The sequence below is a fragment of the Mustela nigripes genome, chromosome 6 (genome assembly GCF_022355385.1).
Source record: "Mustela nigripes isolate SB6536 chromosome 6, MUSNIG.SB6536, whole genome shotgun sequence".
Taxonomy (NCBI): Eukaryota; Metazoa; Chordata; class Mammalia; order Carnivora; family Mustelidae; genus Mustela; species Mustela nigripes.
The window spans coordinates 37,431,388-37,451,305 of NC_081562.1; the positions used below are offsets into that span (position 1 = coordinate 37,431,388).

The 19,918-nt window shown below is 37.9% G+C and overlaps 1 protein-coding gene across 11 annotated transcripts in view; it reads left to right on the top strand.

The window, feature by feature from the left end:
- The window catches only part of PPFIA2 (PTPRF interacting protein alpha 2), a 493,640-nt gene that overhangs the window by 440,937 nt on the left and 32,785 nt on the right, over window positions 1–19,918 (top strand). For all 11 annotated transcript variants that reach the window (XM_059402392.1, XM_059402391.1, XM_059402394.1 and 8 more), the window contains one exon: window positions 16,851–16,932. In XM_059402392.1, the coding sequence (XP_059258375.1) occupies window positions 16,851–16,932 (82 nt within the window). The remainder of the gene's footprint in view (window positions 1–16,850; window positions 16,933–19,918) is intronic.

Sequence of the window (19,918 nt, forward strand, 5' to 3'; positions counted from 1 at the left end):
TTTTTTTTTTTTTTTTTTTTTTTTTTTTAATATCGTAGTGCCTGGCATACTGGGAGTACTAAAACATATTTTCTGAATAGCTGAATGCCTGAATAGAAGCTGCATGGGGAAAGAACTCTAAAGAAAACCTAAGGAGGGCACGTGCTACATGGAGCACGGGGTGTTCCATGCAAACGATCAGTCATGAAACACTACATCAAAAACTAATGATGCACTGTATGTTGACTAACATAACATAATAAAATATTATAAAAAAAGAAAGAAAGAAAGAAAACGTAAGAAAAGAACAGATATTAGAGCAGTGACTTCTACTCAGATGAACAAACCAGGAAACTGGACTTCGTCTTCGCCCTTGGTCTGTATTGTCCTTATTCTACCTCTGTGCACTTCTGTTTACTCATATACCATCTCTTCAAAATCTCTCCAAGGAACTGATTTTCTTCTTTCTTTTTTCAGAACATCGTAGTAAAGCCATGTTCTATTCTTGCCTTCCTATGATCCATTCTTCACACTTCAGCTAAAGATATCTATCTAAATTAAGCTTCTGAACCTGCCTACATCTCTCAATTACTACTTAGTTTCCTTAGGATAAATTCCAGATGCCTTTATATGGCCCATACGTCCCTGCATCATCTGGTCTCTGTTTATCTCACCAGCTTTTTCTCTCTCTACTTCCCATCTTGCATGTTATGGTCTTAATATACTTAATATCTATTACTTATTTATAATTACTCCTCTCCCTGTGTGCGTATATTGTGTTCCCTTTTCCTCCTCATTCTTTGTATAATAATGATAATCATTATCTATTATATATGTAATAACTCATAAGCATATGGGGCAGTGACAGTATTCTAGGTGGTGTTCTACACATCTCACATGCATTATCTCTTTCAATTTTCAAAAAGCCTTCAAGGTAGCAGCTGCTTTTTTCCTCCACGTGTGAGGAAACATAGCTTTCTAGGGCCTGGGCCATACAAGAGGCTGGACCTCCAGAGCTCAGCTTTCCTCTGAATTATTTGGGATCTCAGGGTAAAGCTGCAATTAAAAGCATGTGGCTGTCTGTCAGCTAGACCTTGAATATCCTATATAATTTTGGATGCTTTATATAGGGAGTCAAAAAAGAACTCCTCACTCTCTTTATACTCTAAAAAGGGTAGCATATTTTTTATAGAGAATAACTAGTTTCTCATCTGACCCTACCCCGTCTTTCAACACGAGCAACAAATACATTCAAACCGAACACCTTTTTCTTTTTTTTTAAGACTGGGAAGGGGAAGGTAGTTTCAAAGCACAAGACATAGCTGTGTTAAAGATTAATTATATATATATATATATATATATATATATATATAATATATGGAGATTATTTATATATATATATAAATAATCTCCATATATAATATATCAAAGTTTGGTAAAAGAATAGTAATGATCGCTTATAGATAAGCTATGTAAGAAATTTCAATCTGTGCTTGAATCAATCTTAGGTGGTTTATTCCAATGAAACTTACAAAATCAGTATCAAACAGCAAGGATAATTAACCTCCTTTTTTAATAGAAAAAAGTGACTAATTAAGGTACATTTACATATAATGCTGGCATCTTAATCTGGAAAGACTTCTCCCCATTTATTCCGGCATATATAGGATCTTTTATTGGCTCTGCATAGGGTTTTCATAAGGTCTTTGAAGATGCTGTCTCTTCCCGCAGTTTTTTAAAATTAGCCAGCCATCGAGTGAGCTTGTCTTCCTTGTTTCCATGTTCCTAAGAAAGGCAGTGGTTATCTATATCTCACTGCTAGAGTTTTATTTTAAAAATAGTTCTAGACCGAAAGATTTCCACTAAAAACTATATGTTTGTTTTCTGCACATGTATATACAAAAATAAATGTTTTTGTTTCAGATTTTACATAATCAAAACTTTAACCATGGGCCTAACTGGGTTAAATTTACCAGACAAATGAACAGCAGAATTCTTAGAAGAATAAAGATTTCTTAACCTCTCTTAAAGAGTCTCCTGAATCTCAAACTTTAGGGACATCTGGGTGGCTGAGTCGGTTAAGCTGCTGCCTTTGGCTCAGGTCATGATGCTAGGGTCCTGGGATTGAGTCCTGCATCCAGCTCCTTGCTTGTCAGGGAGCCTGCTTCTCTCTCCGCCTCTGCCTGCCACTCTGCCTGCTTGTGCCTTTCTCTCTCTCTCTCTGACAAATAAATAAGATCTTCAAAAAAAGAATGTCAAACTTTAGCTATTTGAAATCAATATTAACATTAATGAAAAGTTTTCCCAAGTAGGGTGATGATGATCCCTACTGAAAACTTCTTAATCATTTCCTTTTAATTATAAAGATAACGGAAAATGTGCCTGAACATATATTTTATCTTTACCCCAGTACACTAGCCCCTTTCTGTCCTCTTCTTGCTTCCTATTTAGCTTTGACTCCATGTGCATAATTTCAACACACTCAAAAATGCCCAATTTTTTTGCACCTCTTTCATTTGGTTGTATCCAAATGTCATACTCACGGCCACCAATGAATTTTCTTCATGTCTGTGTTTGAACACCTCTGTGCTGCTGGAGGACATTATAGCAGAAGAAGTTGAGCCAGCTTCATTTAGAAACTCAGCAGTGCCCAATAATTGCAATATTTTCCTCTTACCAATCTTGTTTCTACTCTCTGCAACTTTCGTTAGAGACCTCCACTGTCCTCAAACCTGCATCTTCTGCAGATGAGCTTGCAGTCTGCTTTAGAGGGAGAGAAAAAGAAACCAGCAGGGTACCCTGAATTATTTGCTGCCAAAAACTAACACTAGTCCCTCTCCCGATTTATTAGATGAAAGTAGGATACTCTCTTCTTGCCCGAACCTATCACTTCGCAGTTTCTCAGTCATGTTGTGCTGACTTCTTATTTGCTCTTATGCCTTCAGATTCTGCTCTCTTCTGTGTTTTGGCCATCAGCATTTAAGCATTCTCTAGTTTCGCCTATTAAGAGAAATCTTCTCTTTATTGCACATTTCCCCATCAGTTACTGCCCATTCACTTCCCAATCCGGTGTTAATCACTGATTTTAAAATTTTTCCAAGTCACCAGCTTGAACCTTGAGAAGTGACAGACAATCACATTCCACATAGGAAGCTCATGTTGTGACTTACTGATCATGTGAAGTTTTAACATTCAAAGTTGACTTGTTTATAAACAGGAAAGGTCCATTCATTCAATAAGAGATCTGGAAGATGAAAGTGAGACAGTTGAAAAGTTTCAGGTACCCATTTTGGACTATGACATATGTTAGCTGGTAATGTCTCCGTGCATCCGGATGTATGCTGATGTTCCCAAGGAAAACATGCCAATAATTGGTTTTGATCTTATTCATTAAATGATAACTTAAAACCTGTTCTTTTTCTCTGTCAATTAAAACTTGTTACTTGCCTGTTACTCACAGTGGTCTTTAACTGAAGAACATTTATTTTTCACAGAATCTGTCTTGCTATTATCATAACCTTGACAATCTGGAGTGAAGAGAAAAAAGAATAATGAGGTTATGTGTTGTTGTAAATAACTGCTTGTAGGAAAGAATATAGAAAGAAGAAAAAGTAAACACTTTTATCTAAATGACAAAACTCTGCAAATATATATTCTCTCTGACATGAATTTGTAGTATATTCCCACAACATATGTCAGAGTCACTTGTGACTCTAGCTTTTTGTCCTTTGCAAAACATTTAAGTCATGAGCGGGAATACTTAATATTAGCGAATGAGATGACTGACTGCTCAGTATTGCTTTAAATTATTTGACTATGAAGAACAAGAAAGTTCATAAAGACTCAGAGAAATCGGACAGCTTACAAAAGTTGGTAACAAATATATCAGAACTTGAAACAGTTCTTTTGAGTCTTTTTTGAGTGTCTCCTTTGTGTCTGTGTTTCCTGCTTATTTTCATAATTTCTCTTATATTTTATATTTAAGGTATTTTTATTGGTATAAGTTTTCTGTTTTTGAAAATGACAAATGAAGATGTAAGGGCTATTAATAGTCCACTGTGTGCAGATTTAATCAACTTGTTTTATTTAAGAGCAATTCCTAGATAGCTGGTAGGCTGCGAAAGATTATTTTGTCCATGGGAATAACTGGCCCCAAATACTTTTGGCAATTTTCCCGGAGAGCTCAGAAATTGCCTTTTTTAAGAGCTCATCAAAGAGTTCACAGGTATGTTGACAGGAAAGCCATTTTAATCCCTTAGAAGCAATCTCTTTTTGGTTTTAATTTTCTTTCTGTTGCATGTGTGATGTAAAAAAAGATGCCTTAAACTTCTTAGAACATGGTGGTGCCAATGTGTATGGACATTTATGGTTTTTGTTCATGTGAAAATTTGAAGAGCTTCCCACAGCTCTGCCGGAGCTAAGGCCAAAGAATATGCATTCTCCCAAAGGCCTATCTAATAAAACAATACCTGGTTTCTCTGAATGAATGCGTTTAGATGAGGCACGTACAGGGTGTTCCATTGCACGTCAGCCTTTTTCTTTATAATGATTGAACAGTAAAAATGGAAACTAAGTTGCCTAATTTCTGAGATACGAATTTCTGCTTCATATTTTGTTGTACTTAATATATTTTATGAGTTGTAGTAAGTTTTATTTTTTTGAAGAATTAGTCTCTTATGCTTGTATAGAAAAATTTAAAATAATATTCTCATTGCTTTTTGTTGAATTATTTAAATTCCATATTTTCCCAGTGCCACTACTATATCCAGGGAGCAAGAGGGCTACCTCAAAAACTACATTTAAACTAATGCTGTTTTGTGATGTTTTATGGTAATATTGGTGAACAAATTGAGCTTTCTTTTTTCCTCAGAGAAACATTTATAAACATCTGTCCAAATAAACATTCCTATTGAGAGACTCAGTTGGCACCAACACCATTTATTTTGCCAGCTCAAACAGCGGAAGAGGAAGTAATGTAGCAGGAGGACAAGAGTGATAAAATTCTTTTATGTATTCTCACGTGCTGAAGACTGGCAAATGTATACTTATAAAAGTAACAATTATCATGACATGTGTGAGACTATTAAAATTATGGACCCAGAATGTAAAATTTCTTCCTGCTTCAGATTAAGGTGAAGAAACTGAAAATCAGCACTTACTAGTAACTTTGACCAAATCATGTATGAGAACTGGAACCCAGATATTCTGACCCTCACCCTAGCACTCTCTTAAGTCCCCAGTTCTGCAGGGGTCCATCATACTTTTATCTTGAGCTCTAACAATAAGCACATAAGGCCATATGAGGATCTGAGCACTGTTTTGTAAGTATTGCTTCTGTTTGTAAAACAAGCCAGGAGTGGCCTGAGGTAAAGAATATTCTTTAATAAAGTGCCTAATTTCTTCCCGGGGTATACTAGAGGCTGGGAAAAATGTGGTCATGCATGTTTCAGAGTGGCTCATTTTCAAGAGACAGACTTACTAGTCAACAATTAGAGCTGCCCTCAACCTGATCATGCTTTTGGACGCAGTGAGTACGTGTGTCATGGTGAAAAAACAAACAAACAAAAAAGACACCATGTCTTTCTCATATCTGAGCTTTTGCACATCTGAAATGATGCTCTTGTTTTATTCCATGGCTTTCTTTGGACTGAAATGTATCCATTAACATTTGTGTGCTTTTCTTTTCCATCCATCCTTCTCCATCTCATGAAAAGCACATCTGGGTAAGTTGAATGACAACGGCTGCTGAACATGTTTATTTTCAGCACCATCCTTTTTTTCTTTTATCCTTATAGTATTTCTCTTTTCAGTTGTAACACAAGCTGCACTGCCTCTGACCTAAAATGAAAATTGTGAAGTGTATTCATTTCTATACCATAAAGGAATCATTGGTTCAGAGAAATGTTCACACTCAAATTTATGATGGTGGCCTTGCAAGCGCTTCTGTTTCTTCACTTCTATTAGGCACATGTCAAAGGCATTCCAGATGTCATTTCCTTACTTCTCGAGTCATTCTCTAGGACTTAGTATGGCACTCCGTGAGGATTAAGTCATAGGCCACTTCAGTACTTTGGACAGTGCTGCATGATTGGGTCCTCCTGTGTGTTCCCTAGTGCTCCTCCGTTTCCCACTGACTTTGTGTTCATCACTAGAACTGTGCTTAAATGAAGAGGGTTAAATGCTGGATTCTCCCCAGTAGGACTTTCATGCCTAGATTCCAAAGTAATCCTTAGTTTTGGTTGATTTCTTTGCTTGTGTGTGTTCTTTCCAATATTTCCTATACTACGGGTTAATATTCAAAGTTTTAAAAATCTAAACTACTCAGTCCTGCTTTTTGAACTAAAATTAAAACATGTTAATATCTATTCCTAAGACAAATTGGGTTTCAAAGCAAAAGAAGTTATGTACACATTTATAAAATATTTACATTGGTGTAAACTTTTGCATTGGTAACATGGTGAGCTTTTAAAAACACTTTAGTATGGGAGAGATATTGCTTTTAAATTAAAAGCGACACACACACACACACATATTTGGCAAAGAAAATGGCTCCATTGAGATGTCATTATCCAGAAAGCTATGGAGAGTACCCTAATTTTCTATATAGATATTTTATATACCAATACAAGGTCATGTACTTTGTAATATTGCTTAGTTCATTACTATGGCTTATATTTGTTATGCTTTTCTGCTCTAATTCTAAGCTATATTTACTATTACTAATTATTTAATAATGAAGAATTTACTTCAGTGAAGATAATTTATGATATTAAGGAAAGCTGTAGTGAGTGTTCTTAAAAATGTAAGGTGAGCTGTGCTTAGGGTACTGTTCAACTTTGCTAGCCAGACTTGTAAGCCCTTACTTTTTAAAAATAATGAATATTCTAGACATTAGATTTAAAATATTGTTTTCATGTTGTCATATAATACCAGTCTTCTGTTTCCTAATGACTTTTAAATTTCATGAGTAAAATAATCCAAATAAATAAAATTTCATTTCCCTATCACTTTTTGAATGAAATTCTGAAAAAGAATAAATGCATGATGCATTGTCATTTATGGACTTTAAAAAGCTGATGTAATTGTCTTCGTTCTAAAATTCACATTCTTGTAGTCTTATACATGCTCCTGGAACTTAACATTTTAGGGCCTCAAAATCAGTTCTCTAGTAGAATCTCTAACAGAAAGTTTAGGAAGTTAAAGTACAAATATAGTGAAAAATATGGAAGATCTGAGGTAGAAAGATCATTCATTAGATTAGGAAACAGAAGATAAGTATTTAAGCACCAACTATCCCATGGGTTGCATACCCTTGAGTGAGTGACATATTCTCTTTATTTATGATACTACCGTCAACTTCCTGCACCTCCTAAGAGCATGAGAAAATATGTGTAACCCCAGAAGCACAAAAACTAGAAACTTCAAAATTTGAGTTAAGGAGGGCTGAAAATTAGATCAGGCACGAAGGTAATCTAGTCTAAATGATATCCAAATCACCTGAAAATGACCAGTGTTCCTCCAATAAGTCCCCACTTTACTATCAGGAAGCGACTAAGGAGAACAGACCATAGAGTCTTTCAAAAGTGAAACTGTCCAATAGAAAGTCCTACAAGTCCCTTTGTTTTCAAGAACAGGGTGAGTGATTGTATTGCTCCATCACATTTGTGTGGGTGTGCGTGTGTGTGTTTATACCTTTTTAATAGTTTTGAAACTGATTAAATTCAAAATAAAGCGAGGAGAGAAATTATGTAAATCCCAATTCAAATTCACAAATAAATTTCTGAGACTAAGCTCTCCATTTCAGAGCAGCTTGAAGAAAAAAAAAAAGTTTCAGTATGAATAAGCTTTGGTTTTAATGTAGTCAAACTATTTCAGTTCCAAACAACCTAGCATGTGTTCTTAGAACATAAATAGAATGCGACTTAGATGTGTAATGGTCTTTTATATGCACTTCATGTGAAAATGTGCCGTAATACGATATACAAACACACATTCACTTGCACACACACACAAAATCACAGTATGCTGTGCTTTTAAAACCAAGTCAACCGTGTTAATGTTGAACTCAAAACTCTTAATTTTATGGAACTAAATATGTGTATTTAGGCAATCAGTGTTCTGAAGCAGCTGATTGGGAATTTGACATTTCTGTTTAGAATAATTATGTGAGTTAAGATATACATTTTCAGCTTGCACATGTTAGAAAAAACGTGGGTGGCATCACATTTTGTTCATATTTGCTGACCAGAATTTCAAATAGTTTCTCAAATATGCAATGTTGCTTTTCATAGAATTGATCAACAAGTCTAGATTTCTGAATGATAGAGTTATAGCCTGTTGTCTGTTTGAAATTTGAGGAGATCATTTCCTACTTACCCTCCTGACTATTCAATTTTAATGGAACAATTAGTAATAATGTGAAGCGAAGTGTAAGTATATTTACTGCTAGCATGATGTAAGGGAGATTTATTCTCTAGCCTACACTGTTAATAAGAGATTCAGCTGTCAAATTATGTTGACTTATATTTTATTCTTGGTTCTTATTGAGCCACATATTTATTTCTTCTGGTTATATCAATAACTAATTACTTGTCATGTGCTACAGTAAATAAGTAAGCCCTTAAGATAAATTTTTCAGAGCATTACTTTGTATTACAATTATACAAAATCGGTTGAACTGAAACAAGTTACAAGAAATTCAGCTTTTCCTTCCCAATTAGATAAATGAGACCAACCTCCTTCTTCTGACAGAGGTGCACAACCTGATAGTAAGGGGAAAAGACCATACATATTAGCCAGGAGGCCAAATAAATACATACCACTTAGGAATATAAGCAAACTACAAGAAAAGTGGGAGACCATTATTTTGTTTAATACTAACAATTAAGTAGATGCTACTGGTATTAATGTAACCAAATTCCTACAGTCCATTGACCCTCCTTTCTCAGTTATGAAAAATTCAAAGGTTAATTAACTGAAGGATCATATGGGGGTTAAGAAACTTAAATCTGTGGCCAACTTTTGGGGGCTCTAGTTCTGGCTCCGCCACCCACTGGTTCTGTGCTCCAAGTGACTTTAGCTTTTCAATGTCCTTGTCTGCAAATGAGTATCAATATGTATCTTATCATTGTGAAAATTAGAGAAAGTATACATGTAAAGAAAGCACTTAGGACAGGGCTTCACACAAAATATGTGATAAATGAATGTTAGCTGTTGTTGCCTGGGATCCAGACCCTAATTTGTCTATATCCAGAACTTCTGTTCTTTCAAACATGATGCTGTATTTCTGAAGAACAGAAGTGGTTTAGGTGAGACAAGTGAGCCCGTTAGATAAGTCTCTTTCATGGTACATTATAAATGAGAGGTGTAAGACATGCAGAAACTGGAGTAGACACAAGTGACAACATTTGTATAGAAGAGAAATCTAATTCTGCCTGGGAGAGGTCTTGGAATCGTCACAGGAGGGAGGAAGCATTAGCTGTGTCTGAAGGATGAGTCTGAGTTGGCCACAATTCTGATGCAGAGAGGGCGTTTCAGTCAGAAGAAAAAGGCGTCATGGAGGGTCAATCAAGTGAGGTATTGGGGGAATGGTAGTGTTTCGGCAGTGACTGAGTGCAGGAGTCTGCAGAGAGAACCAGATGACTAAGCGTTTTTTTCCATCATGCTAAGATATTTGACCTTTATTTTTAGGACAGTGGGGAGGTTTTTAAGTAGGCAAGTCTTAACAAAACGTTTGTGTTTAGGAGGGTCTCACTAGGAGTTGGAAAAAGGCTGGGAAGGAGGTAGGTACAAAACAAGAGACAGAGAGACTCTGGGAGTCCATTGCCATGATCCACAAATGATGAGAATTTGAACAAAAACCTGGGTAGTAGTCAGTCAATTTGCAAAATATCTTATTTAATATCAGAGAGTACATTTTTTCTCTTTCTGAACAGCTAATATAGTTAACTGCTAAACAAAGTTCTTACTCATTTTTAATAATTAGAATTCATACTGTAGTCAAGGACCCCAGGTGGTTGTCAACATCGAGAGTTCTGTGGATTACAATATGACAACCATTCAAAAGATCGTCTTGGCTAAAGCATGGAAAGAAAAACAAGAGACAGTGGAAGAGCAAACTCTCATCTCTAGGACTGTAGAGTCTTGGGTGGGAGATGGGATGTGTGTGGTACTACTCAACAGTCTCTAGGACTGATTTTTGACACTGTAAATTTCCAGTTCTGAAGGATAAAGAGTCCTTTTGGAATGGAATTATCACGAAAATGAAAGGAAGGGTCATGAGTTAGGCAAACAGTAAGGTTCTGATGGCTGAAAGGAAAGAACTGCTCAGCTCTGGAAAATGGTACTCATAATGATAGAATTAGTAATGCACAAATTATTTGCAAAAGTAAGTTCTCAGTTCTGGTTAGAAGTAAGTGAAGAGGATTAGAAAGGGAAATCAAGGGGCGCCTGGGTGGCTCAGTGGGTTAAGCCGCTGCCTTCGGCTCAGGTCATGATCTCAGGGTCCTGGGATCGAGTCCCGCATCGGGCTCTCTGCTCAGCAGGGAGCCTGCTTCCTTCTCTCTCTCTCTGCCTGCCTCTCAGTGTACTTGTAATTTCTCTCTGTCAAATAAATAAATAAAATCTTTAAAAAAAAAAAAAAAAGAAAAGAAAGGGAAATCAAGACTAAACCTATTTAGAATTTGTAGTTCAGGTTGAGGATTCTACTTTAGAATGAAGGAACCATTGGAGCATTCAGAGGGCAGTGCTATGACAAAAGTAACAGCTCACATTCATTAGCTGCGTCCTTTGTGTGAGGCCCTGCTGTAATCACATTACATGTATTTTCTCAGGTCACTTGCACTGCAACCCCCTGAGGTAGGTACTATTATCAGCTTTATTTTGCAGTTGAGAAAACTGAGGCACAGAGAAGTAAAGTGACTTGTCTGTGGATGCACAGCTAAGAAAAGGTCGCACCAAGAATCAAGCCGAAGCAATCAGACTTTAGAGGCCACTCTCTTACCTCTTCTGCTAGCACAGCAGGGGTTTTTGTTTTGTTTTGTTTTGTTTCTTTTTTAATGCCACTGTATTAGAAGGATTAGAAAACTCAAGATAGGGCCCATTAAAGGGTTGAGGAGAAAAAGAAGGTGGCAACAAGAATAGAAAGTAAAGAAAGATGAAATAGAAAACATGAAGGGGAAACGGGCAGGCATTAACTGGAAGGTGACTGGCACAGGCTCTCCTGAGTGACAGAGGAAAGGGCACTGCGTGCTCTTCACACAGTCATACCACAAACTGGCAATCCTAAAATAGCATCATAGGCTAAGTGGTCTGAGAATAAGGTTTCCCTTCATTGACAGTGATGAACCATCCACGCTGGGAAGAATATAAGAAAGGAGACTTTACTGGCCGTGGTCTGTGACTTTTTCAAGTAATTAATGAACTTTATTTCTCAGAGTTTAACACTTTCTTGAACTTGTTGATGTACAAGTTGCGAGTTGTGTTCCCTTATGAGGATGTGAGGACAGGGAACTTTGCATGCTCCAGGATTAATCAAATTTGTTAGGTAGCCAGTCACCTGATTTTTTTTATAAACCTACTACGTGCCAGGTTTTTTTGTTCAGCAAAGAATAAAACTGACTTAATCAATGAGTCGATAAAATGTTAAAGATACTCTGGGTAGGAACGCTTAGTATTCTAGGGCACTTATAAAAAGAAGTAGTAAATATTGACTCAGGGGCGAGGAAAGGGTGGCTTCAGAGAAGTATTTCTGTATGTCTTGAAAATCAAGACAAAGTGAGTAGGGAGACAAGGCAAGGAGGCATGAGGACATTGTTGAGTGTGATAGAAACACAACTTGCAAATACGCAGACATTCTCCTCCCGTTACGTCAAAACTGCAATAACTGAAGAGAGACGTAAAACCAAAAACAGGAGAAGCCAGACATTTCCGTTTGGATTGAGTCACGGAGGCAAAGTCATACTTGCTTAAATTCATGTGGATTAGGAGTGAGAAATTACAAACCCAGCAAATGCCCTTGATTCATGTACGTTTGTTAGACACTCAGTCGTTTATCCAGAAATCCTTGGGGCTGGTTATGCCTAGGGTACCCACACTTTGGTCCTGTCCTCAGATCAGGCCTAGCATGCACAGGCTCCCCTCCGTAGAGTGATATATGGGCATGCAAATGACTCGCACACCCAAGTGTTTCTTACCTGTTGGGCCTCCTAAGGTGTCACTTTCCAGTCACAGTAACTCATTGACACCTATTTCAAGAGAGTCTGACGCCTTTGGGGGAATCTAATGGCATTCTTTATTTAGATGAGACTGTGTTTCTTAAAAATACTCAACAATTCAAAAGTTTCTCTTATTCAGTACAATTAGTGCATTACTTTGAGTTTTCACGCAGGTGATGACAGCCCTGAGCCAGATAGATTTTCTAAAAGGAAATGTTACTGGTTTCCTCTAAAAGCTAGTCTACATCTTAAAACAAAAATGCAAACTGATAACAATAGTGATATATAAATTATCCTTTGGGGAAAGATGGTTGAATATTACATTGTCTGGGGGAAGAAAAAAAGAGTAAGAAAAACAAAAATATTTCTTCTGGTCTGCAGCAATTTCCAGAGTCACACATATACTAGAATCATAGCCTTGCTCTGGAAGAACTGCCCTTGACCTTTGAAAAGGCTGAATCTGAAGTACAGAAAATATGCATATCTTTCCACACATGGACTGGTCCAGCAGAGAACACCAGTATATTCAAAATGCCTATTCGTGGCAAATCAGTTTTTTATTTAGTATTTCTTAAAAAGTTAATGTTACTATTTCTCTGTCTGTGGGCCCAAAATATCTCATGAGCAGAAGCATGCCCCCCTACAATTAATGTTTACCCTTAATAATCTGTTAGAAAATCATCATGTATCAAAGTGTGATTTCCAATTATTATAGTTTGCCTGTATTTTTTTTTTTAAGATTTTATTTCACAGAGAGAGAGATCACAAGTAGGCAGAGAGGCAGGCAGAGAGAGAGAGAGAGAGAGGGAAGCAGGCTCCCCGCTGAGCAGAGAGCCCGTTGCGGGACTCGATCCCAGGACCCTGAGATCATGACCTGAGCTGAAGGCAGAGGCTTAACCCACTGAGCCACCCAAGCATCCCTGTATTTTTTTTTTTAATGTTACTACTTTCTCATGCCATACACATCCAGATATATGTCTCTTGTAAATTCTGCATGGTGCAGTGTTTTTTAAGATTGAGAAGAATTAAATGTAATACTACTTTGAGAATTTCAGTGCATTCCTTTACATAGTTGATTCTGCCCTCAGATTAAGAGAAAGCGCATCTGAAGTTAAAGTCATGTAGCCCTCAGTTCTGCTACAAAACCCAGCCTGCCGCCCAGAATCTGGCAGCTGTTTTCAACTCAAGTGCCTTTACATGGGCTCCAGCCCTGCCAGCCGGGGACCAAAGGACAGAATCCAGTGGACTAGAGCTCCCTTTTCTTATTATTTTGGCATATTCTTACTAAAGATATTATGGTTACAAGAGCTTGTGATTTTAGCAAAACAAACAAAGCAAAACAAAAACCTCTTTTAAGGGCCAGATTGCCCAAGGATTTCACAAACAATCCTGTGATTAAATTTCCGTGATGACAGAAAATAGAAGTATCTGAGCACATTGGAACTTAGTCTTAACCAGCCTGCTGTCAGGGATCCCCAGCCAGATCAGACTCAGGATCAGCTAGAATGAGAGTTACTCTGAAAAACTGGATCAAGAGGAAACAGAATTTAAGGATTTTTTTTTTTTTAATGAAACTTTGAATGGCATTGTAATCCCAAGTAGAAAACGGTATTTGGACTACAAAAAATATATATACATTATGGCGCTCAATTTACTCTAACAAGGAGCACCTAACTGCTAACACTGGCAGACGAGTTCAACATTCACAGCTATTTATTGAGTGCCTTGTCTGTGCCTGACCTTGTTCTAGATGCTTCTAATTATCTCTAAACAGAATATGTGAATACATCGATCCTCCTTGAGCTTATATTTGATTGGGATATAATAGACTGAGGTGTAAATGATACTCTGTGTTTGAAGATAACTGCCGTGGAGAGAAATAAGGAACAGGGGTAAGGAATGTATGGTGGTGGAAGGAGAGAAGTGGGGGAGACACTCAGAGAAGGTGACATTTGAGTAAATATTAAACATAGGAGAGGGAGTGAGCCATGTGGAGATAAAAGGCACAGGCATTCCGTACAGAGAGAATAGTGGCACAAGGGTCTTGAGGCTGAAAGAGGCCTGAGCTGTTTTCCAGGGAACAGAGAGGAGGCAGTGTCGCTGTGTGAGGCAGCAGCTGAATCAGAGAGCCGAAGAGTAGGTAGGAGAGTGGATCCTAACTGTTGCTTTGCCTTTTATTCTCAGCCAGACAGCGAATGATTGAGGGGTTGTGAGCAGAGAAGTTACAGTATCTGACTCAAGTTTGAACAGGTTCTCTCTGGCTCGTGTGGTGTAATATTTTTAGAGAACTAGTCAGAAGTTTCACAGTTAAAGTCTAGCTATTAAAAATGGCTTCTGAAGAACTCCTGAAATTCACCTGTGACGATGTCATTTGCTTCCTAGGTGCCAAGTGCATATTCACTTGCCTTTTTACTAAATGTAGCAAAAAACAGCTGTAAATGTATGTTTGTTTCTTCCCGTTTCCTGCCACTCAGCTGTGACATCACAGGAAGTGTTTCTTGCCCCCTTGGGTATAATATACAACTCTGAATGAGGCTCGTCAGCTCCATGGAGGCCTGTTTTCCATTGGCTTGCACACATTCCATGCTGAGTCCTTCCTCTGACCTTCTACCCTTACTGCTTATCCTGCTTCGAATGCCTTTCCACATGCCCTTCACAGCCAGCGTGGTTGCCACGATGCCTTCACCATTGCCAGTGACCCATTTTCCAAAATCCTCCCACTCAGAACGTGCATCACCAAGTCTTACCATACGTTTGTGTACCATGTTGTGGTTTTGGACAGTTCATGGGTTTGCTTTTTCTATCTAACCAAGGATCTTGTGAAAAACTAGGGCTATGCCTGTTTTTCCTCACATTGAGCACGGGTCTGTGCTCACAGCAGGTGCTTATTACCAGGAGTACCTTGTGGTTGGTTGGTTGACCCTTCAGCCCCTTTCTCTCAATACCAGGAAGAGTGAGACTAGTTGAATCTGTTTTTCAGTGAAGGAATGTTGGGAACCCGAAGGAATGGGGGATGGTACAGCAGTCCAGGTGCGGAAGCCCCTCTATAGTGTTCACCTTGGATTCAGGGCCCTGGTCACTCTTCCCTGTCACAGGTGCTGAATGACTTACACGTAGAACTTACCCATGTTTTCCTTGCTATTCCCACAAATGAAACAGCAGTTGATGTATATGTCTCTTCAGCTGCTATAACTTCAGTTTTTGTTTTGTCTCTTTGTTTCTTTTTTCACACTGAACGTGTGTTGGCAGCATCTGCTGCAAATAGGGAGAGTTCTCACTGAAAAGCATTTTCACTTATGTACAGTTGACCTTGAACACCACGGTTTTGAACTGCTCAGGCCCACTTATCTGAGAATTTTTGTTGATAAATACACTGCAGAATTACAATGTATTTCCTCTTCCCTATGATTTTCTTAATAACATTTTTCTCTATGTTTACCATAAGAATACAGTATAAAATATATATAACATTCATAATATGTGTTATTTCACTGTTTTATGTTATCAGTAAGGCATCCAGTCAACAGTAGGCTATTAACAGTTAAGTTTTTGGAGAGTCAAAAGTGCAATGCAGATTTTTTACTGTGCAGGGGGTTGGTGCCCCTCACCCCATGTTGTCCAAGAGTCAACTGTATCTTAACATATTTTAATAAGCAATTGTTTGTTTGATGGTAGGAAGTAATCAAATGCTTCATTTTGGAGTTCATATATGATATTATTGATGGATTCCTAAGCATGAAAGACACACATTCAAAAGAGCAAATTATACACTACACTTTTATCATTTGTAGTCCTGGTCAGGTAAATATCAGTTTGAGTTTCAGCACACATTTGCTATTTCAATAATGAACGACTCAAATTGGTTTTGCAAATGGATGTCCGTTATAAGGCTCAGTAGTAGAGACAGTGATTAATAATGCATTTGTCAAGGCTCTTTACAACATTTTGCTATCAGAAGCAACCATTTGTTGTCATTGGGGTGTTTCACTTTCATTAAAAACAGGAGTGATTATAAATGAAAAGGAATGTAGTATTGAATTTCACACCTTACATTGCTTTCTCGTGATAGAAGTTAATTTCCCTCTGAGTTCTCTTTAAGTGAGAGGTAATTTCATAGTCTAGATTAAAAAACAAACAAACAAAAAACTCTGAATATAGCTACCTGGACCTGAAGAGCATACTAAAATGAAGCACATGTCTTGAATGGGACTAAACAACCAAATTTACCTACTGCCTCTATACAGACATTTTCTCTATCATTGAAGTTGTAAAGAGAAGTGAGCAAGGCAGATGGAAGAAGCCTCATTTAGATCCCATGATGTATGCTTGAATATACATATATGGGCCATTTTCTTGTTAAAGAGATAAGCTATTTGCTGATAAAAGAATTCAGCTTCTCAGTCCATTAACAACTTAATGTTTGAATATTGGGAATAAATGTTGGAAGAAATTATTTTTAGATGTCAGTGTTTCACTCATAATATCATTTGGTGATTTCCATGTATTACTAAAAGGAAGGAAGAATTCTGTTATTCTGCATTATCTCAGAAAAAGCGTGTAAAAGATTATTGGTTTTTAAAAAATACTGTCATTAAACATAATCGCTACTGTCTTTTTCCATGCTACCTAATTAATAATCTTTGCTGTGTACTTCAGGCATGAACTTCTGGAAGAAGCTCGGAGGAAGGGATTACCTTTTGCTCAGTGGGATGGGCCCACAGTGGTTGCATGGCTCGAGGTAAGAGAATGAAACCAGAAAGCTCTTAAATTCATCTTTTCAGTTTGATACTTTTTCTCGATACAGGTAAGGATGGGTTCTAGAAGTCACAGCTTTCCAGGAGCCTGGAGTAGCTTATAAAAGAGCTATTTGCTTTATCCAGGAAGTTGTGGGCATTATTTTGATCTTAACTCTGAAACATTCCTGTGATTGGGGCAGAAGGAAGCCCCGTGTGATAAAAAGAAGTTTCTCTAAATCTCACCATCTTCATGTCCAGAGAAAGAAAAGACAGCTATTAAGCCACGTATCTGTTGTTGTAAGAAAACATCTGTCCCCATCCATCAGTCCAGAGTTCTTCCTCATCCACAGGTTACAGAGAAGAACCATCTTTGTATACAACACTTTTGTGTTACCCAAGAGATCATTGTCACCTGATTGTGTGGAGAACCAACCATTCCTTTGCTTGTAAATTAATTCCAGAACCTAATTCTCCAAAGCCTAGAGGCCAGCTAGGTTTAGCTGTTTGGAATAAAGCAAGAGAATAATATGTCCCCTTGTTCCCCTCTGGGTCTAAAGTGAGTGTTACAATAAAACAAGATCTACATTCAGCACTTTCTACAGAACACTGGCGCTGGGAAAAATAAAAATAACACCTGAGCAGAGTGGGGGGCAGCAGAAGCAGACTGGGACAATGAAGGAAACACACATTTGACCACAAAAGACCCCTTCATACCACATAGTAGTAGTGTTCACAGCCTTTTCCATTCAGTTCTCTAATGTGGGCTGCTGACAGGTGCCAAGAGATGCCAGGATCAGGGCAAAGAAGAAAATGGGCTTTTCTTGCCTGGCAGAGGCTCCAGGAACCCATTGTTGTAAGTGTTTTAAGTGTTTTAAGTGGTTAGAGATGATAAAATCCCTGACTTTCATTATCCTATCATATCCAAAGCTAACAAATTAATCAATGAGGAAAAATTAAAACCCAGTTTAGTTTAAAAACTAGTCTTATATAGATTAAGACATACTTTGCATTTTTTCTCGGACTGAGTGAAAGAAGCCTGTGCCTTGCTTTATTTTATTCTCTCATGTCAAGGGATTTTTCAGAGCTGCTGCTTCCAAATGTGCTTTTAAAATTACGATACTTTAAAAATCAATTATAAATCAACATGCTTAAGAAAGCACACTTCAAAATTGATAGCAGTTTTTTTGTTCAGTGTCACTCCATTAAAATGAGCCACACTTTGACAGAGGGTTAGCTGCTACATTGGCAAGTGATGAACAAACCCTTCAATAAAAATGAAAAAAGCCTTACCGACATTAAGGAGCTAGGAAATGACAGGCGGTGAGGTTTTGTGCTAATTAAACCTATCCTGAGCACACAGAAATTGCTCGTAATGTGCTTCCTAAAGTGACTCAAATTACAAAATGGAACAAACAAGATGAATGAGAGGGATGAGCCAGTGATGGAGAGCCCTTAAGTTTCACCTCCTTTAGCGCCTCCACGCGTGCACAGCCTGGTAGGAATGATGTGCAAACTTAAGTCTGATGCTTCACACACCATTTATCCACACCAGAAACTTTTTGAAAGTCTAATTAGGGATGATACTGAAAACAATGGATGGGCAGTCCTTTGGGTAATATTATTCAGTATAGAAGTCTAAATATCTTTAAAAAGGGGAGGGGTGAAAAACCATTAGGGTTCAGTGAAGGTATATTCAGATGTTTATTTATTTTGAACTTGAGTCTGTGAACTAAGAAGTCACCTCCCATTTTCCATCATATCTAATGGTGTCTGTCAAGGTGAGGTCAAAACCTTGTACCTCACCTGTTAGAAGATAGTATGACCTTTTCAGTCATGTGCTATATTTAGGTTCCCCTCTGTCTTGTCTTTTATCTTAAGTCACAGTCCAGGCCACACTGACTCAAAGATTTGGCTTTTGGTTTGTTTGTCTCCCCTATAGAGACAAGTAGTGTCCTCATACGACATAATTTTTTTAAATAAAAGGATATCTAGGTTAGTTATCTATTACCATGTAGCAAAATATCCCCAAATGTAACATTTCTTTTCTTCATGGCTTCTGTGGGTCAGGAATCTAGACATGACTTAGCTTGGGTTTTTAATCAAGGTCTCTCACGAGGCTGCAACCAAGGGGTCAGCCAGATTAGCAGGCATCTCAAGGCTTGATGTGGAGAGAATCCACTTCCAAGTTGACTGTGGTTTTCACAGTTGTAATTCAGTTCCTTGCCAGTGACTGGTCGGAAACATCATCTCCCCGCCACCCCGTGGGTATCTCCACAGGGCTGTGCACAACATGACAGCCGAATTCTGCCAGAGCTAGAGGGCACTGAGAGGAGGGAGGGAGAGAATGAGGCAGGAATGAAGCTACCCTCATTTTGTAATCTAATCTGGAAAGTGGCATCCCATCACTTTCACAGTAGTCTCTTCGTGAGAAATAAGATACTGATTTCAGTCCAAACTCAAAGGCAGAGGATTACACAAAAGCAGAAATATAAAGAGGAACTCCCTGGGACTCAGCTTAGAAGCTGCCTTACCACAGCTAGAAGTAATAGAGCTGAATCTCTGTTTTACAAATGAAGAACATAAGGCCAAGGTTTAGAGAAGTTCACCAGTGCCACAGAAGCAATTAGAGCCTAGCCTTCTGGTCCAGAGATTTAGGCATTGACTTTTGCTGATTTATAGCTTTTCTTCTTTCTCTTAACTCTCACTATTCTCACTCATGTTCTCTCTCCGTTTGCTAAGTCTGTTCATATCAACAAATAAAATAGTGCAAAAAAAAAAATCACTGTTTTGGATGTTTAAAGACCAAGATTTAAACTGCTCACTTGCATATGCCCCTCTTCTTATTCACAGCTCATGATGGGAGGAAGGGAAATTGGAGAGAGTATTCCTTTTTCAAATGTGTTTAATTCAAATGCTACACCACGACCCATGTGAGTTGGCGTTCACTCATCACTTAAGATGTGTGCAGACACTGTGCACTGATTCCGT